Here is a 27,846-nt window from a genome sequence, read left to right as displayed (position 1 = left end):
GTTTCTAAGGATTTCATTATTGTCAGCCATTATTTGCAATGTTTATTTTAATCATATACTTATTTTTACATTTATAAGTGTAAGGATACAAATCTATTGTTTTACTTAGTTTAGTTTGCAACTAAAAATGATATAAATTAAATACCAACATCTCTTCTGGTTATTGAGTCCTCATGGGTTATTTACATCAGCTGACTGAAGTGATATCAGTATCAATCCCACAATATGAACTATGAATTCAAGGTAAAAAAAAAAAATCTCTGGCTACTAAATTTTCCCCCCACACCATTGATGGTGTCAGTATTTGAGATAAGACTAAAATAAAGATTGTGGATCAAATTGCTTTCCTAACTATGCAAACTCTTGATTTGTTCTGTTTCTCAAGATTTTGTAATAAAATAAAAAGAATTGATTTCCAAATGTCCTCACTCAAGAAATGTTTTTCCTAGTATATATTTCTATTTCATGATAGCAGATACATGATATTAAAAGGAATGCATGTTTTCTGAACTTTTAATTGATCTGAATTATCTTTCTTTTCTTGATTTTTTTTTTTTGAGACAATATTGCTGTCTCTTTTGTGGAGAGACCAAACCTCTTCTATCTTCCTATCACGTCAGAGCTGCCTTGATATTAGCTTTCTTGAATCTTAAGTTTGGTTCTTCATAGCTTATAATACCTTTATTTTTGATAATCAATTATACAGACTAAATGCCACTCAGAATCTCTGCTATAGAACTTTGCTATTTTTGTATTTTTAATTAAATATTCTCACCCTTCCCTGCCCTCCCCACCTCATGCCTCAAAGTCATTTCAGAGTTTAGAAAAATATTACATTTTTTATGGCCACTTTGAGTCAAATTTGTTAACGTGACTGAGGTTGTCATGTCTCCTTACAACAGGTCTTCTTCCCCATGCTCACCTTCTTAGAGGTAGGGCCATGTGACTAGACCACAGCCAGTCGTGGTGTAATAGAGCAGGATAAGCACAGCCCTTAACAGGTAACAGGTAGCCATTGCTGTGCCTCATTACTCCCCTGTTACTAGGCAATGGTCTTGCTCAGCCATTGGTTGGTGCTTCAGTGGGCCCTTCCCACAAGCAACCAACTGCCAATGAATGACCGCTAGTTGCCCTGTTCAGCTATTGGTCAGTGCCGCAGGGGGTCCTACTCACTGGTAAGTGTCAATGAGGGACCTGGCGAAGTGATTCAGTCAAGGGTCGGTGGTATGGTGGTCATCAGGTGGAGAGTGAGGTAAGAGGCAGATTCAGGCCTTCTTCTGGAGGCCCTCCAGCTTACTCAGCCTCAGGCAAGCGATTGAGCTGGAGGGCCCAAGGAACAGACTGGGGACTACGTCCTCCAGGGCGCCAGAGCTCTCACTAAGCCCTCCACTAGCCTTGGCTTAGGCCTTGAGGCAGTGGTGAACCTCTCCCCATCCCTGTCTCTGTGACCTAATAGCAGTAGCTGTCTATCTGAGTTACAGTCTGTGAGACCTCGTCTCCCTCTTTAGGCGGCCTGAGGAGACTGAGGGCCAGTTGGATTGGGTGTCTAGCTCTCTCAGGGATGACAGTTGGTTGGATAGGATGTGGGAATCTGTCCCCGAAGGAGCTGCCAACGAGATCTGCCTCCTCTTAGCCAGAACTGGGACCTTGATGGGTTAAAGTTGTGCCTTGGGACCTTGCCCTTTCTTGCCAGGACAGAGACTAACATTCATCTGGTAGGGATTTACAGGACCATCTTTACTTAACCATGATCTGACCTCAAGAACAAAGGATCTGACACCAAGAAGTCTGCAACAACTAACACCACCTATCTCCCACCTTTTGCTTTTTCAAAAGGACTTGCTAAAAACCTTCAGTGACTTTGGGGTTCTTAGGGCATGAGCTACCCATCTCCTTGTATGAATCTGTAATAAACTTTTCTCTGTTCCAAACTCAAATTTTTTTTTTAATTCTTAAAATACAAATTCTTTAAACTGTATTTTTCCCCCCAAACTCTAATGCTTAGTATTGCTGAGCCGCACTCTGTGTCAGGTACATGAACTTGCAATTCAGTATACCAGTGGTACATACGAGTCTGAGATGAGTCATTAAAAGGAGAGGGGCCTGAATTTACTCATCTTTCCTCTTTCCTGTTATTTAAACCTCAGATAGTAGAGCTGGTATCTAGATGCCAGTTGAGAATGAGACAACCTTGGAAGGACCCCGAGTTCTTGAAAATTTGGACTGCGATATTTTAACTGTCTACTTCCAAATCTTTTGAACGTGATAAAAATGAAACATATCTTACTCAAACCACTGTTATTTTTTTTCTTTTTGCCATCAACCAAAATCAGTTTTTAGTAGTTTTATTGAGATATATTTAACGTACCATATAGTTTCACAATTTTTTTTTTTCCTGACTGGAAGATTTTGAGTTTTATAGGAAACCATATGATACAGACCGGAAGCCCCACCGAGCCCCATAAGCGGCAGCATCTTCAAGCCTTTGGGGATCCCCAGGGCCCCCTCCCCTCTGGTCTTTGGTCCCCAGTCACTCCCATCACCAGCACCAACTCCCTGTTACCTGAGGTATATGGCTACATTCCTCCTCCCCTACATGATACAACCTGGCTCCCCAGCGAGAGACCTGGGCTAAGAGGCAGGATCCCACCCTGGCCCCTCCCCCTGACTTTCCAAACCACGCCCCCTCAGGGGAGGAAGGGGCAGGGGAGGGCCAAGAGTCTGTTACCAAGTTCCCATGGTAACTGAGAGGGGCCATTTCTAGCCTTAGCCCTGGATTTGGGAGGTAAAATTCCATGGCAACCAGGAGTGGCAGTTGCTTGAGCAAATGGGATACAAGTTTCCATGAAGACGACAGAGTGGGAAGAGCCAAGCTGGAGGAGTCCCATGTTCCGTATCACTGGCTAGCACTCCACACCCACACCCACCTTAGGTCAAGAAGGGTGGAGCTGCTCAACATAGTAAAGCAAGAGAGAGGCTAGAGGTCCAGTCCAAACTGCGTGCCCACCAGTCCAGTCTTAGTCCTAGCTGGTCACATCCCCTCAAGCTCACAATCTCCCAGGCCTGAGGTTCCCTCTGTTCACGTGTAGCGCTTCAGTGTGGAAGAATGTTCAAGGACAGTGTGTGGAGAGAGGTAGCGGGGTGGGGGTACCCCTCACCACTCCCCAGGGCACGCTGAACAGCAGGTAGGCCCGCAGCCCCACTCTTCACAAGAGGAGATGGCAGCCTGCTCCAGTCTTCTTACCAGGGAATCCCATGGACAGAGGAGACGGGCGGGCTACAGCCCATGGGGGTCACAAAAGAGTAGGACACGACTTAGCGACTGAGCACAGCCATTGTCAGTGACATTCGTTGAGTCAGGTTTGGGGGGAAAGAACTGAAATCTGGGGAGGGAGAAAGCAGAGGGCTGACCCAGAGAAAGTAATTTTCCCATTTAAAGTGGACCATTCAATGGTGTTCACAGACGTGTGCAACCGTCACTATGGTCAACCTTACAACATTTTTATTACTTCAAAAAATTATTCTGGGACTTCCCTGATGGTCCAGTGGCTAAGAATATGTCTGCTGATGCAGGCGACATGGGTTTGTTTCCTGGTCCAGGAAGATCCTACATGCCACAGAGCAACTAAGCCCTGCACCACAACTACTGAGGTCATGTGTTACAGTTACTGAAGCCTGCATGCCTAGAGCCCATGCCCCACAACAAGAGAAGCCATCACTCTCTGAAACTAGAGAAAGCCCACATATAGCAGTGAAGAACCAGTGCAGTCAAAATTAATTAATTCAAATTAAAAAATTCTGTATCCTTTAGCTATACCCTGCTACGTACCCACTCTACACTGCACCAGTCCTGAGGAAAGAATAATCCACTTTCCTAGATGCTCATATGAATGGAATCATATAGTTGTTGTCTTTTGTGACTGGCTTCTTTGACTTACCATAGTGTTTTCGGGGTTCATCCAGGTTGTATCGTGTGTTAGTACTTTATTCCTTTTCACAGGCAAATACTGTTCCATTGTATGGATATACTATGTTTTGTTTATTCATTAATCCATTTGTGCACATTTGGATTATTTCACCTTATGTCTATTAATAATGTTACTATAAATATTCATGTACACACAGTGTAAACATATGTTTTCATTTCTCTTGCACATATACCTGTGAGTTAAATTGCTATGTTAAACTGTAACTCTATGTTTAATCACTTGAGGAAGTGTCAGAGCAAAGTAGATGCACCATTTGCATTCTCGTCTGTACATATGTGTGTACAAGGTGTTCAAATTCTCCACGTCCTTACCAACAGATGTTCTTATCTGACTTTTTAATTCTATTCATACTAGTTCATACAAAGATAGGCACAATAAAGGACAGAAATTGTATGGACATAACAGAAGCAGAAGATATTAAGAAGAGATGGCAAGAACACACACAAGAACAATACAAAAAAGACTTTCATGACCCAGATAGTCACGACGGTATGATCACTCACCTAGAGCCAGACATCCTGGAATGTGAAGTCAAGTGGGCCTTAGGAAGCATCACTACGAGCAAAGCTAGTGAAGGTGATGGAATTCCAGTTGAGCTATTTCAAATCCTAGAAGATGATGCTGTGAAAGTGCTGCACTCAATATGCCAGCAAATTTGGAAAACTCATCAGTGGCCACAGGACTGGGAAAGGTCAGTTTTCATTCCAATCCCAAAGAAAGGCAATGCCAAAGAATGCTCAAACTACTTCACAATTGCATTCATCTCACATGCTAGTAAAGTAATGCTCAAAATTCTCCAAGCCAGGCTTCAATAGTACGTGAGCTGTGAACTTCCAGATGTTCAAGCTGGATTTAGAAAAGGCAGAGGAACCAGAGATCAAATTGCCAACATCTGCTGGATCGTAGGAAAAGCAAGAGAGTTCCAGAAAAAAACATCTATTTCTGCTTTATTGACTATGACAAAGCCTTTGACTGTGTGGGCCACAACAAACTGTGGAAAATTCTTAAAGAGATGGGAATACCGGACCACCTGACCTGCCTCTTGAGAAACCTGTATGCAGGTCAGGAAGCAACACTTAGAACTGGACGTGCAAAAATAGACTGGTTCCAAATAGGGAAAGAGTACATCAAGGCTGTATATTGTCACCCTGCTTATTTAACTTATATGCAGAGTACATCATGAGAAATGCTGGGCTGGAGGAAGCACAAGCTGGAATCAAGATATCCGGGAGAAACATCAATAACCTCAGATATGCAGATGACACCACCCTTATGGCAGATAGCAAGGAAGAACTAAAGAGCCTCTTGATGAAAGTGAAAGAGGAGATTGAGAAAGTTGGCTTAAAGCTCAACTTTCAGAAATCTAAGATCATGGCATCCGGTCCCATCACTTCATGGCAAATAGATGGGGAAACAGTGGAAACAGTGACAGACTTTAGTTTTTTGGGCTTGAAAATCACTGCAGATGGTGACTGCAGCCATGAAATTAAAAGACGCTAACTCCTTGGGAGAAAAGTTATGACCAACTTAGGATATTAAAAAGTAGAGACATTACTTTACCAACAAAAGTCCAACTGGTCAAGGCTATGGTTTTTCCAGTAGTCATGTATGGATGTGAGAGTTGGACTATAAAGAAAGCTGAGCACTGAAGAATTGATGCTTTTGAACTGTGGTGTTGGAGAAGACTCTTGAGAGTCCCTTGGACTGCATGGAGATCCAACCAGCCCATCCTAAAGGAAATCAGTCCTGAATATTCATTGGAAGGACTGATGCTGAAGCTGAAACTCCAATACTTTGGCCACCTGATGCAAAGAACTGACTCATTTGAAAAGACCCTGATGCTGCAAAAGATTGAAGGTGGGAGGAGAAGGGGACGACAGAGGATGGGATGGTTGGATGGCATCACCAACTCAATGGACAGGAGTTTGAGTAAACTACAGGAGTTGGTGATGGAAAGGGAGGCCTGGCGTGCTGCATTCCATGGGGTCACAAAGAGTCGGACATGACTGAGCAACCAAACTGACTGACTGATACTAGTAAGTATGAAGTAGTGAATTTGGGTTTCCATTTTACTGATGACCAATGATTTGAGAAGTTTTCTCATCTATTTTTTGGAAGCATTTGTGAAGATTTGCTATCATTTCTTTAAATGTTTGGTAAAACTAACAGTGAAGTCATCTGGGTCTGGGATTTTCTTTGTGAGTAATTAAAAAAATTACTCGTTGAATTTCTTCATTTATTACAAGTCTATTTAGAAGGTCTATTTCTTCTTCAATCTGCTTCAGTAGTTTATGTCTTTTGAAGAGTTTGAAAGTTATCTAATTTTTCACCTAAGTTACTTAATTTTATGTTGTACAATTGTTTGTGGCTTTTCTTTATAGTCTTCCATTTTTGGAAGATTGGTAGAAATGTCTTCTATTTAATTTCTAATTCTAATAATTTAAGTAGTTTGTCTTATTTTCTTAGTAAACTTGACTGGCGCTTTGTTTTTTTGTTTTGTTTTCAATTTTGTTAATCTTTTGAAGAAGATTTTCACCTCATTGGTTTTTGTTTTCAGACTCAGTTCTTACTATTAGAGATATTCATGTTTATTTAAATTATTCATAATCTCCAGAGACATAATGGTAATTTTTGTCCTAAATAGATAGGGCATGGAAAGAGGATATCGCCTATCAAAAGATTCAAGACTCTGAAATTTACTTTTCTCCCTTTAGCTCATATTCATTTACTATTGAAGAGATAATACTCTTTTTCTGTAAAGATACTGTATATAAAGCTTGTAAATAATCCAACACAGTAGGCCCTCCAGAAGTACTTTTCTTCCCCTTCTAATAAGAGGTTTATTCTTTTGAGAGTGAAGAATAATCAGTCTGGTGAGTCTGGCAGTTTTTTATGCTCATTTTGGTTACTAAGATCATATCATCTATAAAACGGTAATGTTAAATAATTTTAGTCAGTTTATTTAAAAGTATGAAATTTGAATTTTTATTCTGAGTCTTATTATTAGACTTCTGAAGAAAACTTTCCTCATTCAGAAAATGAGCAAAGAAGTCATAAATGAAGTCGTTGGCTAAAGTTATGGCCATAAATAGGTTTGATGGGAAAAGAAATCTATTGCTAACTCAAGGTAGTGTACTGGAAAATTTTATTGTGTTCAGTCCATATGATAAAGATAAGAATAATTATTTGAGGAGAAAAGCCTTTGGGGGGTGACCAAAGACTAGAATGTGATTGTATCTAAAAAGCTGGGTTCCAAATCATTTGCTTCTGATTCATCTAAAGCATCAAAGCAGGGGTCTACGATTTTTTCCCATAAAGGCCAGAAAGTAAATAGTTTGGATTTTATACGCCATACAGTGGATATAAAGAATAGTAAAAGAATGAGAAAGAGATGTCCGAAAAGCTGAGGGGTTACTGGGAATCTCTCTTTGGAACAATCAGTCCCAGCAGAACTCCACTCACCGCCACTCCATCCCCTTTCCTCCAACCCAGGCGCTGTGCACCTTATCACCAGAATAAAACCAGCGACTAAGCAACAGCAACAAATAAGCACAGACATCTTTAATAAACACACTGAAAACAATTACCAATAAAGAGGCACCTCCCAGAGAGGGCAGACATAGCCCAGGAAAGAAAAGCCCTTTTTATTTTGTCACTGGGTGCCCAGCATCTAGGTCATAATCTGCTTTCCCACTCTAAAATAAATCATTCTTGCTAAAACCCCAGAAACATACTCAGATCTCTTCTTTGGTCTTTATATTTATAGGAAGAAGCTGGTTGTAAAAGAGAACCGAACAAGATACATGATACACAGAAACCTGTATAAAGCTAACTCACAAAACATCTCACAAAATGCCATCAGTCTTAGAAAGAAAATCACTGGCATAAAGAATACCACAATAAACCAAACAGAAAAATTAGCATGAAAAATAATACTTTGGGGGTCCAAGGAAATAGAGCAAGATTTAAGAAATCTCTCAGTGAGATTTAAGAAAACAGAGCAGACCACGCTAAGACAAAGATCAATATACAAACAAAGAGAAATTGAAATTTAAAAAAAATCTATAATATCATCAAAGAAATATTAAATAATAAGGATAAACCAAAAAATGCAAAGTCTCTACATTTAAAGCCAAAAACTATTGTTATGAGAAATTTAAGATCCAAAGCAGTGGTTCTCAACCAATTGTCCATCCTGGGGGACATCTGGCCATGTCTGGAAACATGTTCAGTTGCTACAACTGAGGAGGCTGAGTTTGACACCAGCATCTTGTGAGCAGAGGCTTCAGGTATGTGCCTAAATGTCCTACAGTGCACGGGACAGCTCTCCACAACAAAGTATGTGATCCAAAGTATCAATGTGCCAAGGTTGAGAAATCCACACTATTAGGATGCCAATTCACCACAAACTGCTGCATAAATTCACTGTAGCCCTAGTCAAGTTATCAGAATGAATATACATATTCATTAACAGAATGAATATACATATATATATGAGTATAGAGAGAGAATGAATACATATATGTAGAGAGAATTAATATACACATTCATATATATGAATACAAATAATGAATATATATGCATATGCATATATATATATATATATATATATATATATAGGGAAAACTGATTCTGAAATTTATGTGGAACTGTCAAAGCAAAGCCACAATAACTTTTAAAAAGAATAACACATTTGATGAACTAATAGCATTTGCCTTTGAGCGTCACTTAAAAATTATAGTGGTCAAGACAGTGTAGTATTCACACCCATCAGAATGGCTGCTATCCAAAAGACTACAAGCAATAAATGCTGGAGAGGGTGTGGAGAAAAGGGAACCCTCTTACACTGTTGGTGGGAATGCAAACTAGTACAGCCACTATGGAGAACAGTGTGGAGATTCCTCAAAAAACTGGAAATAGAACTGCCATATGACCCACCAATCCCACTGCTGGGCATACACACTGAGGAAACCAGACTTGAAAGAGACATGTGTACCCCAATGTTCATCACAGCACTGTTTACAATAGGCAGGACATGGAAGCAGCCTAGATGCCCATCAGCAGATGAATGGATAAGGAAGCTGTAGTACATATGCAGAATGGAATATTTCTCAGCCATTAAAAAGAATACATTCCAATCAGTTCTAATGAGGTAGATGAAACTGGAACCTATTATACAGAGGGAAGTAAGCCAGAAAGAAAAACACCAATACAGTATACTAACACATATATATGGTATTTAGTCAATCGGTAAAGATAACCCTGTATGCGAGACATCAAAAGAGACACAGATAAATAGAACAGTATTATGGACTCTATGGGAGAGGGCGAGGGTGGGATGATATGGGAGAATGGCATGGAAGCATGTAAATTATCATATGTGAAACGAATCACCAGTCCAGGTTCAATGTATGATACAGGGTGTATGGGGCTGGTGCACCGGGATGACCCGGAGGGATGGGATGGGGAGGGAGGTGGAAGGGGGGTTCTGGAAGGGGAAAACATGTACACCCATGGTGGGTTCATGTCAATGTATGGCAAAACAAATACAATATTGTAAAGTTAAAAAATAGAAAATAAACTAATTTAAAAAAATGAATAAAAAAAAAAAAGTGTAGTATTGACCTCAAAGTAGCCAAATAGATCAATGGAACAGAACAGAAAGTCTAGACATGGACCTGCATATATATATATATCATATATGTATATATGGTATATATATTATAAATTGGTTTCAACAAGGAATCCAAGGCAATTTAGTGGGGAAAATTTTTAACAAATGGTGCTAGAACAATTGGAAATATGCATATGGAGAAAATTAACTTTCTTTTTTATTTCCGAACATATGAAAAATTAACTCAAAATGTATTGTAAGTCTAAATTTAACACCTAAATTTATAAACTTTATAGAAGAAAACGTATGAAAAAATCTTTGTGACCAATAATTAATTAGGTGAAGACTTTTAGAAATAATAACATATAGATGACCCATGGAAGAAAAAAAAATAGATAAATTTGATTTTCTAAAAACTTAACATCTGTGCTTTCTGAAAAGCTATTAAGAGAATTAAAAGACAAGCCATGGACAGGGAGAAAAAAGTTACAAAGAATATGTCTGATGAAAGATTTGTATCTAAAATATATAACTGTATAAAGAACTCTCAAAACACAGTAAGAAAACCAATTAAAATTAACAGAAGATTTAAATAGACCTTTTATTAATGAAGACAAAGAGATGGCAAATAACACATAGAAAGATGTTAAACATCATTAGTCAATAATAAAAAGCAAATTAAAACCCAAAGGAAGTACCACCATATAACTATTGAATGGATAAAATTAGAAAAATACCAAAATTTAACTACTGAATGGATAAAATTAGAAAGACTGACCATACTCAATGTTGAAGAAGATGTGGAGAAATCAGAAACCTCAAACACAGCAGGTGAAAAGTAAAATTATAAAATCACTTTATAAAACTGTTTGAGTTTTACAAAAAAAAAAGTTAAACCTAAAATATAGCTATTTCACTGTTAATATTTACCCAAGAAAAATGAAAGCTTATGTCTGTCAAAAGGTGAATGCATAAAGGTCTGTGTACTGTACAGTGGAATACCACTCAGCAATAAAGTACAGCAACACATGTGAACCAAAGTAATTATAGTGAGTGAAAGAAGTTAGAGGAAAAGAATGCACTCTGATTTCATTTATATAAAATTTTAGAAAATAGAAACTAATCTTCAGTGTATCATCTGTTGAAAGCATATTAGCTGTTGCTTGGGGACAGAAATGGGTGTCTTAAGTAGGATGGAGATTTACAAAGTAGTTCAAGTGAACTTTTGGAGGAATGAATATGTTCACTACTATGAGTGATCATGATGATGGTTTCACATACATCAAAATTTATCAAATTACATATATTACATATGAACAGATTTTATGTCATTTTTAGTTCTAAAGAGATATTTAGAAAATGAAATAGAATTGTCAGAAAATAAAGTCAATCACCCAAAACAGACAAAAAAGTAGAAAAGGAAAGAAAGATTGAAAAATCTGACTAGTAGGGGCATATGAAAAAAAGGCAGAGAAGAGTTTCTTAGAAAAATAATATAAGAAAAGTGTCTAAAGCTCAGAAATATAGATCTTTAGAGTTTCACCCACGATCTATTATAATATACAAAAAAGACTCACACTTAAACTTTTATGAAGTATTAGAAGAATGTCCTTCTACTCAAAGGATGTCCCCTACTGAATGCTCCCTTAATCCAGGGGCAGTTGAGTAGGGGGTTGAGGAGTTGGGAGTGAGTCTGTTTAAGTAAATAAGAATCAGCTGTCATCAAGCTCGTTATAAGCATCACTGAATGATAAAATACAATGATGAAGTGATTTCACAGTTCGAGGGAAATACTTTCAATCCACATCAATACCTAGCTAACTACAAATTAAACATAAACGAACAAGGAAAGAATTCAGGTAATCAAAGCCTCAGAAACCTTCTGTCTCATACCTGCTCCTCAGGCATTAACTGAGGATTGTTGTTGTGTTTAGTCGGTAAGTCGTGTCTGATTCTTGCAACCCCACGGACTGTAGTCCACCAGGCTCCTCTGTTCATGGGATTTCCCAGGCAAGGATTCTGGAGTGGGTTGCCATTTCCTTCTCCAGTGGATCTTCCTGACCCGGGAATTGAACCTGGATCTCCTGCACTGCAGGCAAATTCTTCATTTACCACTAAGCCACCATTCTTATTACACTTTGGCAAAAAGAAGAAGACCAGGAAAGAGGAAGCCATGGGTTATTAAAAAATATTGAAACAAATTCAGAAATCATAGTATGAGAGTTTTGCAGCAGGTCCAAAAAGCAAACAGTTCTCACTTGTATGGGGAATCAGTCAATGCCAAGAATATTTTCATAAAGAATAATGGAAAGGATAACAAACAATAAATTTAATGACTAAGGTGGTAGACCATATTATGTACATAGTCAAAAGCATATCATTCTTTCTTAAGAAAAAAAAAGAAGCAAATTAGAAACCCTAGAATGGGTGTTTATGGGTGACTGAGAAGGGATTAAATCTAAGAATGTCCTAAAGCAAACAAACATCTGACCCAGTTTGGATCAACTAAAGTAGCGCAGGAAAAAGTAATTTATTTGATCTGGACCTTAGGAATATTCACTTCAAAGAGTCCTAGGAAGTCACTTGTCTTCTAAATTAATCTGAGCAGACTGCTTAGTCCCACTTTGAATGTTATATGTTTTGATAATATAGAGGTTTTTGAACTTTTTGAATAATTTATAAGTAAAATCCTGAAGTCTGAAGTACAGTCACAGTGCTAAATGTAAAAGTTTTCAACTTCCATGAAGCAGTAAGAGTTGAGAAGACATCTCTCTTCTCACACATCCTTAATTGATCACACTTCCCAGGCAGAAAAACTCTTGACTATATGTGGTCTGTTTTTGCCTTCTTCTAGTACATATTTTTATACATTCAATTGAAATACTAAACTTTGAACTGGCCTTAACATAGATATGGCTCAATGATGCAGGATGGTTTTTACTTTTCAACATTTAGAATCATTCTATAAACATATTAAACAGTAAAATAGAACTTCATGATTGTAGACAGAATGTAAATGTTTTTGACCTTGATAATGTAAAAACATAGTTAGTCAACAGAAGATGGGGCTGGGTGAACATTACCTAAAATATAGCATTTCAAGCCCCCTTAGCAAGGTGAATGATTGTGTATAACTAATGCTTCAACATGCAAGAGGAACAGATGATTCTTCTATTTCAGGAAGGGAATTGGATGTGCTAACATTGAGGTCTCACCTTCTCTGACAGAAATAGGTAATAGAAATCACTCTTTAATTTTCAAAGGAGAAATTCCCCCAAACCCAAACAAACAAAAGATGGGGCATGAGAAAAGGGAATGGGAAACACATAGAAAAATGTGGTGTGAGTACATTTACCTCAAGAATACGGAGTTAAGCTGGACCCTAGGGAAAGCAGAAATGGAGATTTAAGTTACAAGACATTTTCTTGCAATCACTGGCTACCAGGGTTACTAACTGGTTTTCTATTTGGTTTCAAGATGCACACACATACACACACACTCGCATGAGACATCCTTTAAAAGGAGCCATTTCTGTCGCTGCATATTTCTTACAGGTTTCCTTTGCATTGCTTGCCTGTGGATTCTAAGTGGAACCTAGTCACATAAAAGGCAAGGGTCATGAAGTATGAGTCCCTCTAATGCCTGGAGTACCTCAATCAATAACCATTGCTGCTTTACTCCAATTAGGGGCTAAAGGTCACAGGTTCCAAAGAGTCAGTCTTCTCTGAAGAATACTTTTCCCATTCAAAGCAGAGCTAACAACCCTTCTCCTTTAGAAGCTGGTAAGAAGGAGGTTCTTACCTCCTTATTGGGGCTTCCCTCATAGCTCAGTTGGTAAAGAATCCACCTGCAATGCAGGAGTCCCTGGTTCGATTCCTGGGTCGGGAAGATCTGCTGGAGAAGGGATGGGCTACCCACTCCAGTATTCTTGGGCTTCCCTGGTGGTTCAGATGGTAAAGAATCCACCTGCAATGTAGGAGACCTGGGTTCTATCCCTGGATTGGGAAGATCCCCTGGAGAAGGGAAAGGCTACCCACTTCAGTATTTTGGCCCGGAGAATTCCACGGACTGTATAGTCCATGGGGTCACAAAGAGTCGGACATGAGTGAGCAACCTTCACTTTCACAAAGGAGGTAGTTAAGAACTGTGAAATGGTGTCAAATGCGTACATGGCCTGTGGTAGCCATTGGGACCAGGAGTGAATGGATTCTTGGTGGACTCTACATTCAGTGAGGCTTTCTTAGTCAATCCAAAGTGGATTCCTTTATTGGTAATTTAAACTTGGCATTCAAATAAATAGTGCTGTAGCATAATGAAGTGAGAAAGGTATCTTAGTGAAGTTCCAATCCCAACAAAGAGTTAGTGTGAAATATTGCCATGTTGGGGCCCCAAAGTAGATGAGGGAAGTTAAAAAACTTGTCCATAGGATAAAAAAGGAAAACACAACATGTTTATTGTGAATTATTGAAGATTATGTTTTATTTTGTTTAGGCACACTGGACGCTAAGCCTCCATTAAACCCTAACTGGCTGTGGTGCACTTTCCTTTTATCGGGGGAAAATGCGAGCCAGCAGCCTTTCAGGGACCTAGAAATGTGTTTGCCAAATGTGTTTGTCTGGTTTGAGGTGTCTGAGGATTTTCATTCATTCATTCATTCATTCGCTCACTCACTCAGACATTGCTTATTACTTTCCTATTGGAGAAGAAACAAGGAAAATTGCCCTTTAGTTCTGAAAAACTTCAGAGTAGGGACCAACAGCACCTGTGCCAGAGCTTATTGGCAGTTAGTTTCCTGGTCTTTAACACAAAAATAATTCTCTCTGAAAACCCTTTTGTGATTACAGGAACAAGGTGGATCTCTGTGTTTCTAGTTTTCTTTGGACCTTCAGAATAAATTGTGATTTTTAAAAGATGTTGCATGGTTCAGCTTGTCTCATACAGTCAGTTTTGAGCTTATTTCTTCTTACTTTCAGCATAACTGAAATGGGCATGTCAACTAAAAATACCCAGAATTAAAATAACCACATTATTTCAACAATAGACAGACAAGGAAGAAAAAAAAAATCAGCCTTCATATTGAAGTCAGTTAGTCCTTTTTTAATAAATTTGAAGTCATTCATCAACAAGTTTCATATTGAATCTATCACTCAATTCTGCTGTTTTTTTTATGTCAAATAATACCCCCAAAATTACATCAATGTGCTTAAGCAAAATTGGATTTTAAGTGATCTTTACAATGAAATGAAGTAAACGTGGGAATTGATCATGACAGCAATTGCCTATTCCTACTAGAATAATCCTGTACTTACCTTGAACACACTCACTGACTCGTGAGGTGGAAATAAGAGACAAGAATGACAAGATTGTTTCTGGCGCTCACCCTAGGGAGAGACATGGTAAATGAGTCACTCTCCAGGAGGCCACTGTTTACCCAGGTGTTGGGAGTTTCAGGAAAACATGGCACCTTTCAATGCAGTAGAAGAGGTAATAATCAATCCAAGGCACACTAGTTGTGTCCTGGGAAAATTTAATCCACCTAGGCAGTTCTTTGCCCCATAATTCCCCTGACCCATTGCTCATATAAGATGAGAGCCGGACTCTATTCCACAAGTAACAAAATATTTCACTGATTGTTCAGTTTTGTTCACATTAAAATGACTAGAAATATGAACTGGTTTTCAGGTGAAGAGCTAAAGTAAGAATTATGGGATTTCAAGCCAGGAAATTCAAAGTTGGACACATCCTTCTTTTTTTTTTTTTTTTTAAGACAACACCATTGTGGGAAAAACACCAATGGGATTCTCTGTGAGATGCTGAAAATGAACACCTACAGCTGCAGTCGGTCTGTCCCCCTAAATACAGTCCCCGTGTACTGGGATCACCTCTGAGAGGATGATCTCCTTGGTGAAAAAGTTAATTCCGTAGCTGGATGGGGAGAAGTGGTGATGTCAATGACTGAACGTGTCCAAAGTTCTGAGTGCTGGCATTAGGAACACATGGCATAAGGTACTGCATATATACACGGGACAGGACATTATCATGACATACACCGAGGTCACTTAGAACAGAGGGAAACAGTGGGTCATGATATCGACAGAGAAACCCCTCCACAGTCCCGGGGCCAGTAGACAAGAACAACAGTTGTTGTAAAGATTACTCGGTCCTATCCATCTTTCTCTGTAGGAATTTTATGTAGTAGGGCTCTGGAATTGTCTCAAGTATATTCGAATATGGGCAATAACAAACTCTTATAACAAGATTTTCCTCTAACCTTTGAGCCCCTGTGAAGCATTTTTGGAAAGACAGGACTACTTAGAAAATTAACCTTTTATTATGTTCAGTTGTGAGAAAGAGATATCATTCGAGTCCAATCTCAACTTTTCTCTCCTTACTCAAGAGGTCTGGATGAGGGTAACAACCACCTCACACTGTGTCAAGGGTCCGGGTTCAGAGTCATCCACACACGGCACTCACTGGCTCCAGGAACTACTGTGCAGTAATGAAAGGACACTGTGACAGAACCAACCTCGACTCTCTGCTGGCAGCACACGGTTCTGCTTCTTAATATTTCTCACAACTTTTAAAAATGGAGATGCTATAAAATAATTTTATTAGAAGAGTAATTTTCTTCTAAAATGAAGTAAAGCAAACACATACCCAAGGATCTCAAAAAGTTGTTGTTCTTTTTTTTACAGAATATATGTATGTATTTGTGTGTGTTTGTGTGTGTGTATGTGTGTGTGTAGTTACAAACACTATTTATAGTATAGCTATTATGTATAACATCATTGCAGTGTCTACAAAGTTGTGGATCCCAGTCTTGGTGCCAAATGCATATAAAAAGCTCAAAAGCTATTATGACTATACCATGCAAATTTATATCCAGAAAACCTTGGGACATAGACTGCAGTTCTTCTGAGCCCCATGGAGTCTCTGCCTTTGACAGTTGGGTACCTCAACTATGCATCAAAAATGTTTTGAATCACTTTTCCCCCAAATAGAATGAATGTCACAGTTCTGAATATATAAACTGGACATTTAAATCAACCGCTGACACTTTTGTCCATGTTCATGCGTATTTTAGGGTCCCTCTTCTGCATGTGGACCTCACTCCTTGAATCACTGATACAGAAAAAGATACCTGAAGTATTGAAAGGGATAAGGTCTACACAATGTCCTTTTTTTTTTTTCTCTTTAACATGTTAACAATGATAAGGTCACTTACAAGGTTTTTCCCAATCTGTTTAACTTTTAGGATCCCCCATTATTATCCAAGAAAAAATTGTCAGAAAAAAGCCAAGGAACAAGAAAACACTGGTTGTCTCCAGAAAAAAGTAAAACCAGAGAGCAGTGGTTGGAAGAAGATACTGAAGAAAAAGATAAGAATGAAAGGGAAGAAAGGGTATAAAAATTGGTCACTGCTTCTAGCGTGAGACTTTGCAGTGGGTTTGACCTGTTACAGACATTACAGATTAAAGGTCATCAGCCACCAAGGAAAATCAAGTAGTGGTCAGCTCCCGGGGATAGCCTATGGCACAAACACCCACAGTGGGGATGGAGCCCTTGTCTGTGGGGAAACTGAGGCCAGCTCTGAGAATACTGGGCAAGGCTCTGGTCACTGGTTTTGGATAGAACAGAGAGGGTGAGGCATATGTGGCATTTTGGGATAAATTATCAATTTAGCAGTTCTTTCCTGAATAGTTTGCTTTTTTGTTTCTCCAAATGCTTAACTTCACTGTGACATCTGTTTGCACAACTGTAGTCATTTCAGTTTATGGATGCCTGTGATAGAAATATTGTTTACAAAAAATATATCATCTCTTTTTTTTTTTCTTTAGAAAGATCTCATCTAAATAGTAAGTTAAGGTTGCATCTATGAAACCGGTGCACCTTGTCTTGTTTCTACGAGCTTTAAAAAGTCCAAATACTGATGAGGCTGTGGGTTGGAAGGAACCAAAAGTGACTGTGTTTGTTGTCAGGTTGCTCTCCTTTGCCTCAAGAGAACGGTCATGGGTCCCTCGGTGATGCATGGTGTGGACTTGTCGTGTTCCTGCAGCATCCTAGTTACACTAGGAGTAGTTGGATGTGCTTGTGAAACATGTCAGATACAGAAATAAAAGCATGAGGATGTTTCTTGGTTTCTGAAATTGAATAGAAGTGTTTTCACTTCAGTCTTAATTCTAGAGAACAGAAAGTAGTTACATCACAGAAAGAAAACTATGACATCGCATGCTGCCATGATAGCAAGCGTAAGAAACAAAATCTTGGTAAATATACATATATATATGCATATTATGCAAATATATTTGATATTAACGTACAATGTTATAAGAGTGATTGATAACTTAAAAACAAGGGGGAAAATCATCCTAGGTGGTTTTACCTTAGACTAACAAATAACCTGAGACGTCTAAGCTTTCCATTAGATACCAGGCCTAGCAATCCATAAGAGATGTGGAGCACGTGTTCAGTGATTGAAATGTCAACTCAACGTTGCCAAAATGTGCCACCGTGTCCCACAAGATGGGTAAGCTGGACCCACCCCAAGTGAGCAAAGAAATACACTGTACAGGACAGTACTTACAATGAGATGCCATCCATCCCCGATGGGCTTTCAAAAGCTGCTCGTGCAGACATCAACGTGGGCTCTGCCTGTATTTAAGACACAGGTGAGCACACACCAGAGGCTCACCACACCCACGGGACCAGGACAGAAAAAGTCTGCCCCATGAAAGCAAACCCCATCGCCAAGAAAGCCAAAAAGCCTTTGCTTAATAAACCGAAATAGTGGGTATGAAGTGTGACTTGTTTTAAACTAGCAATACCACTGAATGCGTTTCTGAAGAATAAGTTTCTTCCTGGTTTTTAAACTAAAACATCTAACTTATGATAATAAAAGACACGTTTTGGGATGATATTGTGTTTCGCGCCCTCATTCTCAAGGCATAATATTTAGACAATGCTTGTCCCTTTCAATTAAAAAAGAAAAAAACTATGACTTTCTTTAATATGCATCCTGTGATTGAATTGTCCATAGCTGCAAAATGTATATATGTATGTGTATCTGTTTGACATACACATGGGTCCTTACACCTGTGTGTATAAACATATACACATACATCCTCATATACACGTGTATTTTATATATATGCTGAGAAAGTTCACATATATATACAATTGCGTATGTATATATGTGTGTATCTGCGTGTGTGTGTCTGTGTGTGTGTGTACAGGTATAAAAACTTGACAGGCAGAGTAATATTTCACTCAGTGTTAAATGAAGTCTTTGAAAAATCAAGTACAGTCACTCAGTTAACATAGTACAGCCAGTAAACTAAGTTGAAAAGAGAAAAGGTGAATGGAAACACGATCCGGGACCATCTGTCTATGGCATTCACATCGGTTAGATCAGGGATTTTGATTTTGAGCTGCGAAGACCTCCTCCGTAGATGAGTCTTCTTGTGCGGGATGCTTCTGTCCATGTGTCGCCCATGCCCTTCCCGAGGCATGCTCTGTTTCCTGTACTGGATTCCTGAGTTGTCAAAGGATCTTGCTGAATTCCGGGTATCACCAACACCACCTGCAACCTCGTTCATCTCGTTGTGAACCTCCAGCGATGTTAACAGAATATTTCCATGAGCATCCACCTGATTGGAAGGATATACACATGCTTAGATAGCTAGCGTAGCATGCCAGTAAACCTAACTTCTACATGCAAACCCAGGACAGACTCGTGTCGTTCTGTCAAGTCACATATACTATGAGAAACTGCACATCTAGCAAACCCAGCATTTTGTTTTAGTGTAAAGTGTCAGTTTGTGGGCTTAACTGCAAGTTAGAAACTTGATTTCCTTGATTTAAAGTCTCGTAGAAAAATTAGATAAAATAAGGTGGTCCATTTCAAACTGAAATTTCACATTATGGATACAAGTTCTTATCGAAGACAAAATTAAAGTACTAATGTCTTTCAAGATGTTGACTTAGGTATTATAACCTTTTCCCACAACTATACACTTGGATGGAAACTATACTCTCCTATTCTTCTTTGGAAGTCAATTTGTCCCCTTTTTTGATGATAACAAAAATACCCAAATTACCATGGAGATACAAGTGAGTACTGTGATGAATGGATACTCCTGATGACTTTGGTGGATCTCCTCACTTAATCCTGGTCCTGGCAGACGACATCCTTTTTAACTGCTATATTTAAGATAGGCTAAAGTCCCTTCTCACACTGGAGCAAAACTTTAAAAAGACAACATTTTATTCTGTGCTAAATATAGCTTCATACCTTTATGATGATACCACTGGTACATTTTATTTGTTGGTCTGCCACAAAACTTCCATGGGGCATGCCTGAGGCTAGGCCTTAAGGTAGACATTCAGGTGGGGAGAGAAGAAGCCCAACACTAAGAGTAGGGGCTTGCACAGGAGTGCAGGGAGATGGCCCCAAATACCAAAGTGACCCAGACACGGGAAAGGCAATCAATATCCAGTGGCCATCAGGCCCTGGCACAAAGGCACCAAGAAAGACGGAGAGATACCCCCACCATAGTTTGGGTGAAAGTGAAAGTCGCTCAGTTGTGTCCAATTCTTTGCGATCCCATGGACTATACAGTCCATGGAATTCTCCAGGCCAAAATACTGGAGTGGGTAGCCTTTTCCTTCTCCAGGAGATCTTCCCAACCCAAGGATCGAACCCAGGTCTCCTGCATTGCAGGCGGATTCTTTACCAGCTGAGCCACATGGGAAGCCCAAGAATACTGGAGTGAGTAGCTTATCCCTTCTCCAGCAGATCCTCCCCACACAGGAATCGAACCAGGGTCTCCTGCATTACAGGTGGATTCTTTACCAACTGAACTATCAGGGAAGCCCTAAATGATAAATAAATCCATGGAGTTCTCCAAGCTAGAATACTGCAGTGGGTAGCCTGTCTTTTCTCCAGGGGATCTTCCCAACATAGGTTTGAACACAGGTCTCCTGCATTGTGGGCAAATTCTTTACTAACTGAGCTATCAGAGAAGCCCTACCATCCAATTATGCTTGGGGAAGGAGAGATGTAGTCATTAGGATGTTACGTCTTTCTCCCCAGCTATTTGAATAAATTATGCAAAAAGAAATTTGCAAACAGAGAGAGGATGTAACCTGAATTATCCAGGTGTGCCCAATCTAATCATATGAGACCTTAAAAGCAGATAATTTTCTCCAGCTTGAAGCAGAAGAGAAAGCCAGGATGTGGCAGAAGTTGAAAGCCAGAGGAATTGGAAGCAGGAAGAGTAGATTTGCCCTTGATTGAGAAAACTACAGGGAAGGCCTGAGAAGAAAGTGGGCAGCTTCAAGGAGCAAAGACAGCCCCTGGCCTACAGCCAGCAAGACAACCTCAGTCCTACAACCACAAGGAACCATGGTATCCAATGAGCTGAGCCCCACTGTACTCAGACTTCTGACCAAACCAACTGTGAGATAATATTTGGGTGTTGTTTTAAATGTTATGTTTGTGGTAATTTATTATGGCAACAATCAAAACTAGTACAGGAGAGAAGAGGGAAGATTTCAGAGGGGCGATGAACTTGAATTGGGCCTTAAAGAATGAGTACAAATTTCTCAGGCAAAAAGCCAGGGAAACACCGAGGCACAGCCTTGAAGAGTGGCTGAAGTGTTTTGAAAAGGGCAACCTAGTTGAGTGGGGCCGAAGTCCTGGAGAGAATGGATGCACACACTCAACTCCTGGCCCACACTCAGGGGAGACGGAGGAGGTGACTGTCATTCTCATCCCTGTCATCCTCATCTGCTTATCACCGTAGCATTACAACACCTGGGGTAAATGGGAAGCAGATGAGAGTCAAGCTATTAAAAGAATTTCCCCTTTACCCTTTAGGTAATGAGAAATAAACGTGGTTTCCAGGTGAAAAAGTGACACATTTCTGAAACCCAACTGAAGCAGCAGAATAAAGAAGAGAAGATGGATTTGAAGGGAGAAAGTGAAGAGACAGACCCTAGCTGATGTGCACTGCACTCGTCTCTGTTTTTTGAGGGCAGTCTGGGAGAGAAACGCCAGGAGGTAGTAACTGCTCCCTGCCAGCTACTGCAACCCATTCCAGCGTGTCCTCTAGGTGACGCTGGACGCTCAGCGATGTTTCACCACTACCTGGTCATTTTTGCATCTCTGCAGTTAAGAAGGTGGGAAAGGAGTGGAGAAGTTACTCATCACCCTGCTCCCACCTGGCCCTTCCTAAGCTCCCTAGAGAAACAATCACAATGTGGACTCAGGGTACAGCAGCTGGTCCACATTAGCCTGGGTTTGGTTCAATATCCCACAGCGTCTACTGTCCGCTGAAAATGGAAGCAGTCAGTCTGGGGGTGCTGGGAGACACAAATAGACCAAGATAATACCATGCGCACTGGGGAGACGGCTTTTTATGAAGACCTGTTCTTGGGGAAGGAACAGAATACTGAAAGAAGAGCAATAGTTTTGCTTTTGTTTTTTTTTTTTCATTCAGTGGAGGGAAAAATTCTAATGGGGCTTGAACCTCAAAAGTACTGGGGGTAATAGACCTTTGTAAGAACCTGTGTTCCATATCTGTTCTTTTCATCATTTCTCCTGGAATGATTGTCAGTAAAATCCTTATAACAAAAAAGTCAATTTTCCCATTTTTGGGGTCAGTGAAGTGTCTGGTGGGTTAGAGCTCAGTCATGTGGGAGGAGCAGCCTGACAGATACATAAAAATGTGGTTGAAACAGGAGGAGACAGCAAAGGAAAGGCCAGCAGGGGACTGGGCAGCAGCGTGTCCTCCACAGAGACCAGCCAGGAGCTGTGGGTGTGCTTGGGCCACCAGAAGTCGTCACCCTCTCTAAGAAGGGGGTGATCTAGACTTGCTTCAGAAGCTGTGGGCAGTTGGTTCTTAAGGCAACACAGAGGTGAGTGTGATGTGTCAGATGAGCTGGGCTTTACCCAAACGCAAGGAGGAATAAGAGAAGGTCCTTGCCCTCAAGGAGAAGAGCTTCAAATAATCAACAAATGCAGTTTAGAAAACATATTGCATATTTGTTACCCTTAAAGCACATTTTAAAATACATGCCCATAATGCCATCTCTTTCTAGTTACCAAAAATGCCATATGCAAAGCTCCTTTTATCAAAATCTAGGGATTATGATGCTTTTGTAGAACAAAATACCAAATAACGAAAAGTCTTTTCTTAAAGAAGAAAGTATTTTGTGATACATTTATTAGGATGGACTTTAGTGGTTCTAATGACTCAGATTTTCACCTGGCTTTAAAAGTATGTTTATCTATTTTATTGGAGGAGGGCGTGGCAACCCATTCCATATCCTTGCCTGGAAAATTCCATGGACAAAGGAGCCTGGTGGGCTACAGTCCATAGGGTCACAAAGAGTTGGACAAAACTGAGTGATGAACACACATCTATTTTATACATAGTAGCGTGAAGTAATAACCTATCAAGGAAAAGAACTTGGAAAAAATATGTATACGTGTATGTAAAGCTGAATCACTATACTGTATATCTAAAACTTACACAATATTGTAAATCAGCTATACTTCAATAAAAAATTTTAAATGTAGTTGTAATTTTTTTAAAAAAGGTATGCTCATGAACGGTTCTCCCTTCCTCTGACTCTAGGAGAGTGCAAAAGCACGTGGGTTCAGCGGTACCAAACTGATGACAAATATCACTCATTTATGGACACATATTCCCTGAACACTTACCACGTCCAGCTCTGGCACAAACTTTTAGGTAGATGCAAAGAATGGGATGGTGTCTAGGTCAGAAGGCACAGTGAAATGTGACCTGCCATCTCCTAAGCATAGAGCATATGCCCTGGAGGTTGGAAGAACAGGGACAAGACCACCTGCATGGAGCAAGAAGTGACAGGGGCATGATGGGAAAAAATGGTAGACAAAATCAGGATAACATCATAGAGAAGAGCATCTGGCTTAAGTCTTGAAGGAGGGTAAGATGCGGATGAAGAAGAGGGATTCTGGGATAAGAGAATCAAATGCAAAGAGATAATAAGATATATGGTGATTCCAGGAAGCCCAAAGGGAGAGTGAAAAAACTCAAAAAGTAAGGTCAACTGAATGTTGAGATGATTTTTCAAGACTTAATGACAAATCTGTATGAATCAGTATTCTGTCTTCCCTCCTCCCTTTGGCCAGTTTTGTGCATTTGGGAAAGAACTTCAGAAAGGTGAGTCTAAGTCTGCACCCTTGGATTCCAGTGAAGGAAACCCAGCCTGAGAGAAGCCGAACTCAAGGTCATCAACGTTTACAAAGTTGGGATGCCTGGGTGCTCTGATACCTGTGGCTGCCTTGAAGCTGCCGAAGAACTAATAATAACTGCATCACTCCATTTCAGAGTGAGTGAACAGCTACATTATTGTTTCATTATGCTGAAAGGAACTTAAATATATATATTAGATATGGAATTAATAAGACCTCAGTGTAAATTAATTTGGCTGTTTTTGACATTGTTTTACCTTCACATAGTTTTCATTTAAACATGAACCACTGTGTAGGAAATTTACATCAAAACTACTAGAAGGTATTTTTTTTTATATAAGAATTAAAAGGTTACTAAAATTCGTTGATTCTTAGAAACCAAACATTTTAAACAAATATTTCCAGAAGAGATGCTAATCTTTTCCTATCATTGAGAATTTAATCTTAAAACAGATGGGATTGTGAAAATGCTCTGTATAGAATGATAGTGATGACTCATAATTTCTAAAGCATTTCATGAATACCACTCATCTTGAAAATTTGTCTCATATCTACTATAATTAGATTTCAATGTAGTTTTTTCTTCCTGCTCTATAACCCAGAAGCATCAGAGATGAAAAACATGTCCTGTGGAATGTATCCTAGAGGGATGTTCAGTTTCTTCCAAGAATCTGTCACCAGATTGGCACACTGTTGATATCTTATTCTCTACTTAAAGCTTCAAAATAAGTAAAATACTCTAGTTTTAGGAAAATGAGGAACTATTTGTCATGTGAGGAGTAAAATGTTGCTCTTTAGTAAGAGGAATGGTGTCAAGCCTGCAGCTCTGATTCCTGGGCAAGACTTTCTGCCACTTCATGAAATTCAAATACCATTTGATCAACTTGAAAAATATCACAAGGCTTGTAACTACTAACACATGCATTACAACTGAAGATGGTTGGTTCTTGGCTATAGAAACAACCCAGGAACAAACAGAAGCACACATAAATTAAGGTCAGAATGTTCACTGCACCACTGGTCTCAGGAGAAACTAAGTGACTATGTGAACACTGCCACTAAGTTAATATAAGGGAAATCTACACTCACGGTCTGACATTAAGTATAACAGCATCATGGTCAAGTTGGTGGCCTGCAGAGCCCCTGAAGACACTGCTCTGAGATCTCTTACAGGACACAAGAAAAGACAATGACAGCGCAAGTCCTTGCTGTCACCCTGTGCGCATCAGTCCAAGGACAGTCGCAGCCCCTGAGCCGCTTGGTTCCCAGGTATGACAGAGGTGCCATCTGAGGACACTGCTGGTCAGACCGATAAACAATCCCAAGAGATATCACTGAAAATGAATGAGTGAATGAATAACTACAATTAGAAAGGACTCTTGAAGCTGTTGGCCTGTGCATAGCTCCATTTCTGGTTTGCATGAAATTTGTGATTCTTTACTCACTTTCTTTTCATTCATCCAGATCATGTGATATGAAATTTTGGGAGATGCATTTCTACTTTAAAATTATGACTAAATTCTTAGGTGTGGTCAGCAACATTTTTTAATGAAGTATAGTTGATTTATAATGTTTCAGGTACATAAAAAAGTGATTAAGTTCTCTGTCACTCTTTACACACACACACACACATATTCAATACATATACTCTTTTCCATTATAAGTTATTATAAGATATTGAATATAGTTCCCTGTGCTATATAGGGTCCTGATTGTTTATCTATTTTATATATATATATATTAGTGTACATATGTTAATCCCAAATTCCCAGTTTATCCCTCCCCTCTCTTTCCCCTTTGGGACTCATAAGTTTATTTTCTATGTTTGTGAGTTTATTTCTGGAAATAAGATAATTTTATCATTTTTTAAAGGTTCCACATATAAGCGGTATCACATGATATTTGTCTTTCTCTGTCTGATTTACTTCACTCAGTATAATACTCTCTGGGTCCATCCATGTTGCTGCAAATGGCATTATTCCATTCCTTTTTATGGCTGAGTAATACTGCACTGTATATATGTACCACATCTTCATCCATTAACCTGTTAATGGGCACTTGGGTTGTGTCCATGTCTCGGCTATTGTGAACAGTGCTGCTATGAACACTTGGGTGCATATATCTTCTCAAGTTAGAGTTTTCATCTTTTCTGGATATATGCCCAGGTGTGGGATTGCAGGATCATATGGCAACTCTATTTTTCGTTTCTTAAGGAACCTTCATACTCTTTGCCACAGGGGCTATACTAATTTACATTCCTGCCAACAGTGTAGGAGGGTTCCCTTTTCTTCACACCCTCTCCAGCAATTATTGTTTGTAGATATATATATATATATATATTTTATGATGACCATCCTGACTGGTATAAGGTGATACCTCATTGTATTTTTTATTTGTGTTTCTCTAATAATTAGCCGGAGAAGGCAATGGCACCCCACTCCAGTACTCTTGCCTGGAAAATCCCATGGACGGAGGAGCCTGGTAGGCTACAGTCCATGGGGTCGCTGAGAGTTGGACACGACTGAGCGACTTCACTTTCACTTTTCCCTTTCATGCACTGGAGAAGGAAATGGCAACCCACTCCAGTATTCTTGCCTGGAGAATCCCAGGGATGGCGGAGCCTGGTGGGCTGCCGTCTATGGGGTCGCACAGAGTCGGACATGACTGAAGCGACTTAGCAGCAGCAATAATTAGCAGTGCTGAGCATCTTTTCAGGCTGGTCATCTAGTCAGCAAAATTTTTAATGTTTACCTTTAAGAGCATCAAATATGCATTTAAAACATGCATTTGTATGCTGACTTTAAACTGTAAGAACTGATATCTATAATCACAGGTTTTAAAAAATATGAACATATAAAGGCTTTAAGAAAACTACTGGAAATTGAAACAAATATTCAGGAAAACAAACAATAAAAATGGACTCATGAATTTTCTTCTGCATCTCATTTATAATATATTAGTTCTACATTCTGCTTAATTTTGACTGTGGATTTAGAAACTTGGGGGTTTTCTTTCTGTTTTAAAATTTAAGCCTCACTCAAAAAGATATTTCTGTAGCTCAACAATTTAACCTTTCTAAAGAGCATCATTTAGAAGAAATCTAAGTCTGTTTAAATTATGAGGGAATTTGGAAAAACAGCATTGCATGTGTCTGTGTGTCTGTGTCATGGAAACAATAATAAAGTGATGAATTCTTGTTTCCTTGGAAACAGTGTGACCAAAGCACACTGTGTATGCATAGCAGGATGTGGACTAACTTAGAAACACACCAGCATGGCGCTAAGTATACTTTCCAGTAACAAATTCAAGCCTGATTTTATTCACAAATCCTGGTTTCTCTGACCAACTTTATGTGCCACTGAAAGGAGGAGCCATTTACAGTCATTTAATTGCCTTCACTCATTCACGAACATGCAGGGACCTATTCTGGCCACCGGAAGGCCATGGGCACCGCACTCCTCCAGGGAGCTGTCACACCCCTGCGAGAGGTTTGGGTCAGTGATGCTCTAAGAGCACCAGAAAGAACAAGGAAACCTCACGAGCCTGAGAACAAGTGAATTTAGTAAGAAGCATTTAGAGTAAAGACATATAGGAACAAGCCTTCCTCAGTAAACAATGCAAAGAAATAGAGGAAAACAATAGGATGGGAAAGACTAGAGATCTCTTCAAGAAAGTTAGAGATATCAAAGGAATATTTCATGCAAAGATGGGCACAATAAAGGACAGAAATGGTATGGATGTAACAGAAGCAGAAGATATTAAGAAGAGGTGGCAACAATACACAGAAGAACTATACAAAAAAGATCTTCATGACCCAGACAATCACGATGGTGGGATCACTTACCTAGAGCCAGACATCCTGGAATGTGAAGTCAAGTGGGCCTTAGGAAGCATCAATCACTATGCACAAAGCTAGTGGAGGTGATGGAATTCCTGTTGAGCTATTTCAAATCCTAAAAGATGATGCTATGAAAGTGCTGCACTCAATATGCCAGCAAATTTGG

At 39.5% G+C, this 27,846-nt stretch overlaps 1 protein-coding gene and 2 long non-coding RNA genes across 8 annotated transcripts in view; 1 reads left to right on the top strand and 2 right to left on the bottom strand.

Moving 5' to 3' along the window:
- Positions 1-1,391, bottom strand: part of LOC145530306 (uncharacterized) — a 161,634-nt gene extending 160,243 nt beyond the window's left edge. Inside the window, exon 1 of one of the 2 annotated variants that reach the window (XR_014071644.1) lies at positions 923-1,391. This is a non-coding gene — a long non-coding RNA (uncharacterized LOC145530306). The remainder of the gene's footprint in view (positions 1-922) is intronic. The other variant, XR_014071645.1, reaches the window with a different exon arrangement.
- LOC145530308 (uncharacterized) lies at positions 1,089-18,516 on the top strand. 2 transcript variants are annotated; one of them, XR_014071647.1, is made up of 3 exons: positions 1,097-1,175; positions 15,371-15,609; positions 16,859-18,516. It is a non-coding gene; the product is annotated as an uncharacterized LOC145530308 (long non-coding RNA). The 2 variants fall into 2 exon arrangements; XR_014071648.1 differs by lacking the exons at positions 15,371-15,609; positions 16,859-18,516 and adding an exon at positions 1,720-1,931 and having other exon boundaries at positions 1,089-1,175.
- Positions 18,517-18,859: 343 nt separating this feature from the next.
- The window catches only part of GABRB3 (gamma-aminobutyric acid type A receptor subunit beta3), a 274,911-nt gene continuing 265,924 nt past the window's right edge, over positions 18,860-27,846 (bottom strand). For 3 of the 4 annotated variants that reach the window (XM_081551411.1, XM_081551410.1, XM_081551413.1), the window contains one exon: positions 18,860-19,250. In XM_081551411.1, coding sequence (XP_081407537.1) covers positions 18,912-19,250 — 339 coding nt within the window. In that variant the 3' untranslated portion in view covers positions 18,860-18,911. Of the gene's footprint in view, positions 19,255-27,846 lie in introns of all 4 variants that reach the window. The other variant, XM_081551412.1, reaches the window with a different exon arrangement.

Source organism: Giraffa tippelskirchi, chromosome 12 (assembly GCF_054371585.1).
Source record: "Giraffa tippelskirchi isolate mGirTip1 chromosome 12, T2T-mGirTip1v1.2.pri, whole genome shotgun sequence".
NCBI classification, from domain to species: domain Eukaryota; kingdom Metazoa; phylum Chordata; class Mammalia; order Artiodactyla; family Giraffidae; genus Giraffa; species Giraffa tippelskirchi.
The sequence above is the reverse complement of the archived record's forward strand: the minus strand, read 5'-3'. Positions and strand labels throughout refer to the sequence as shown.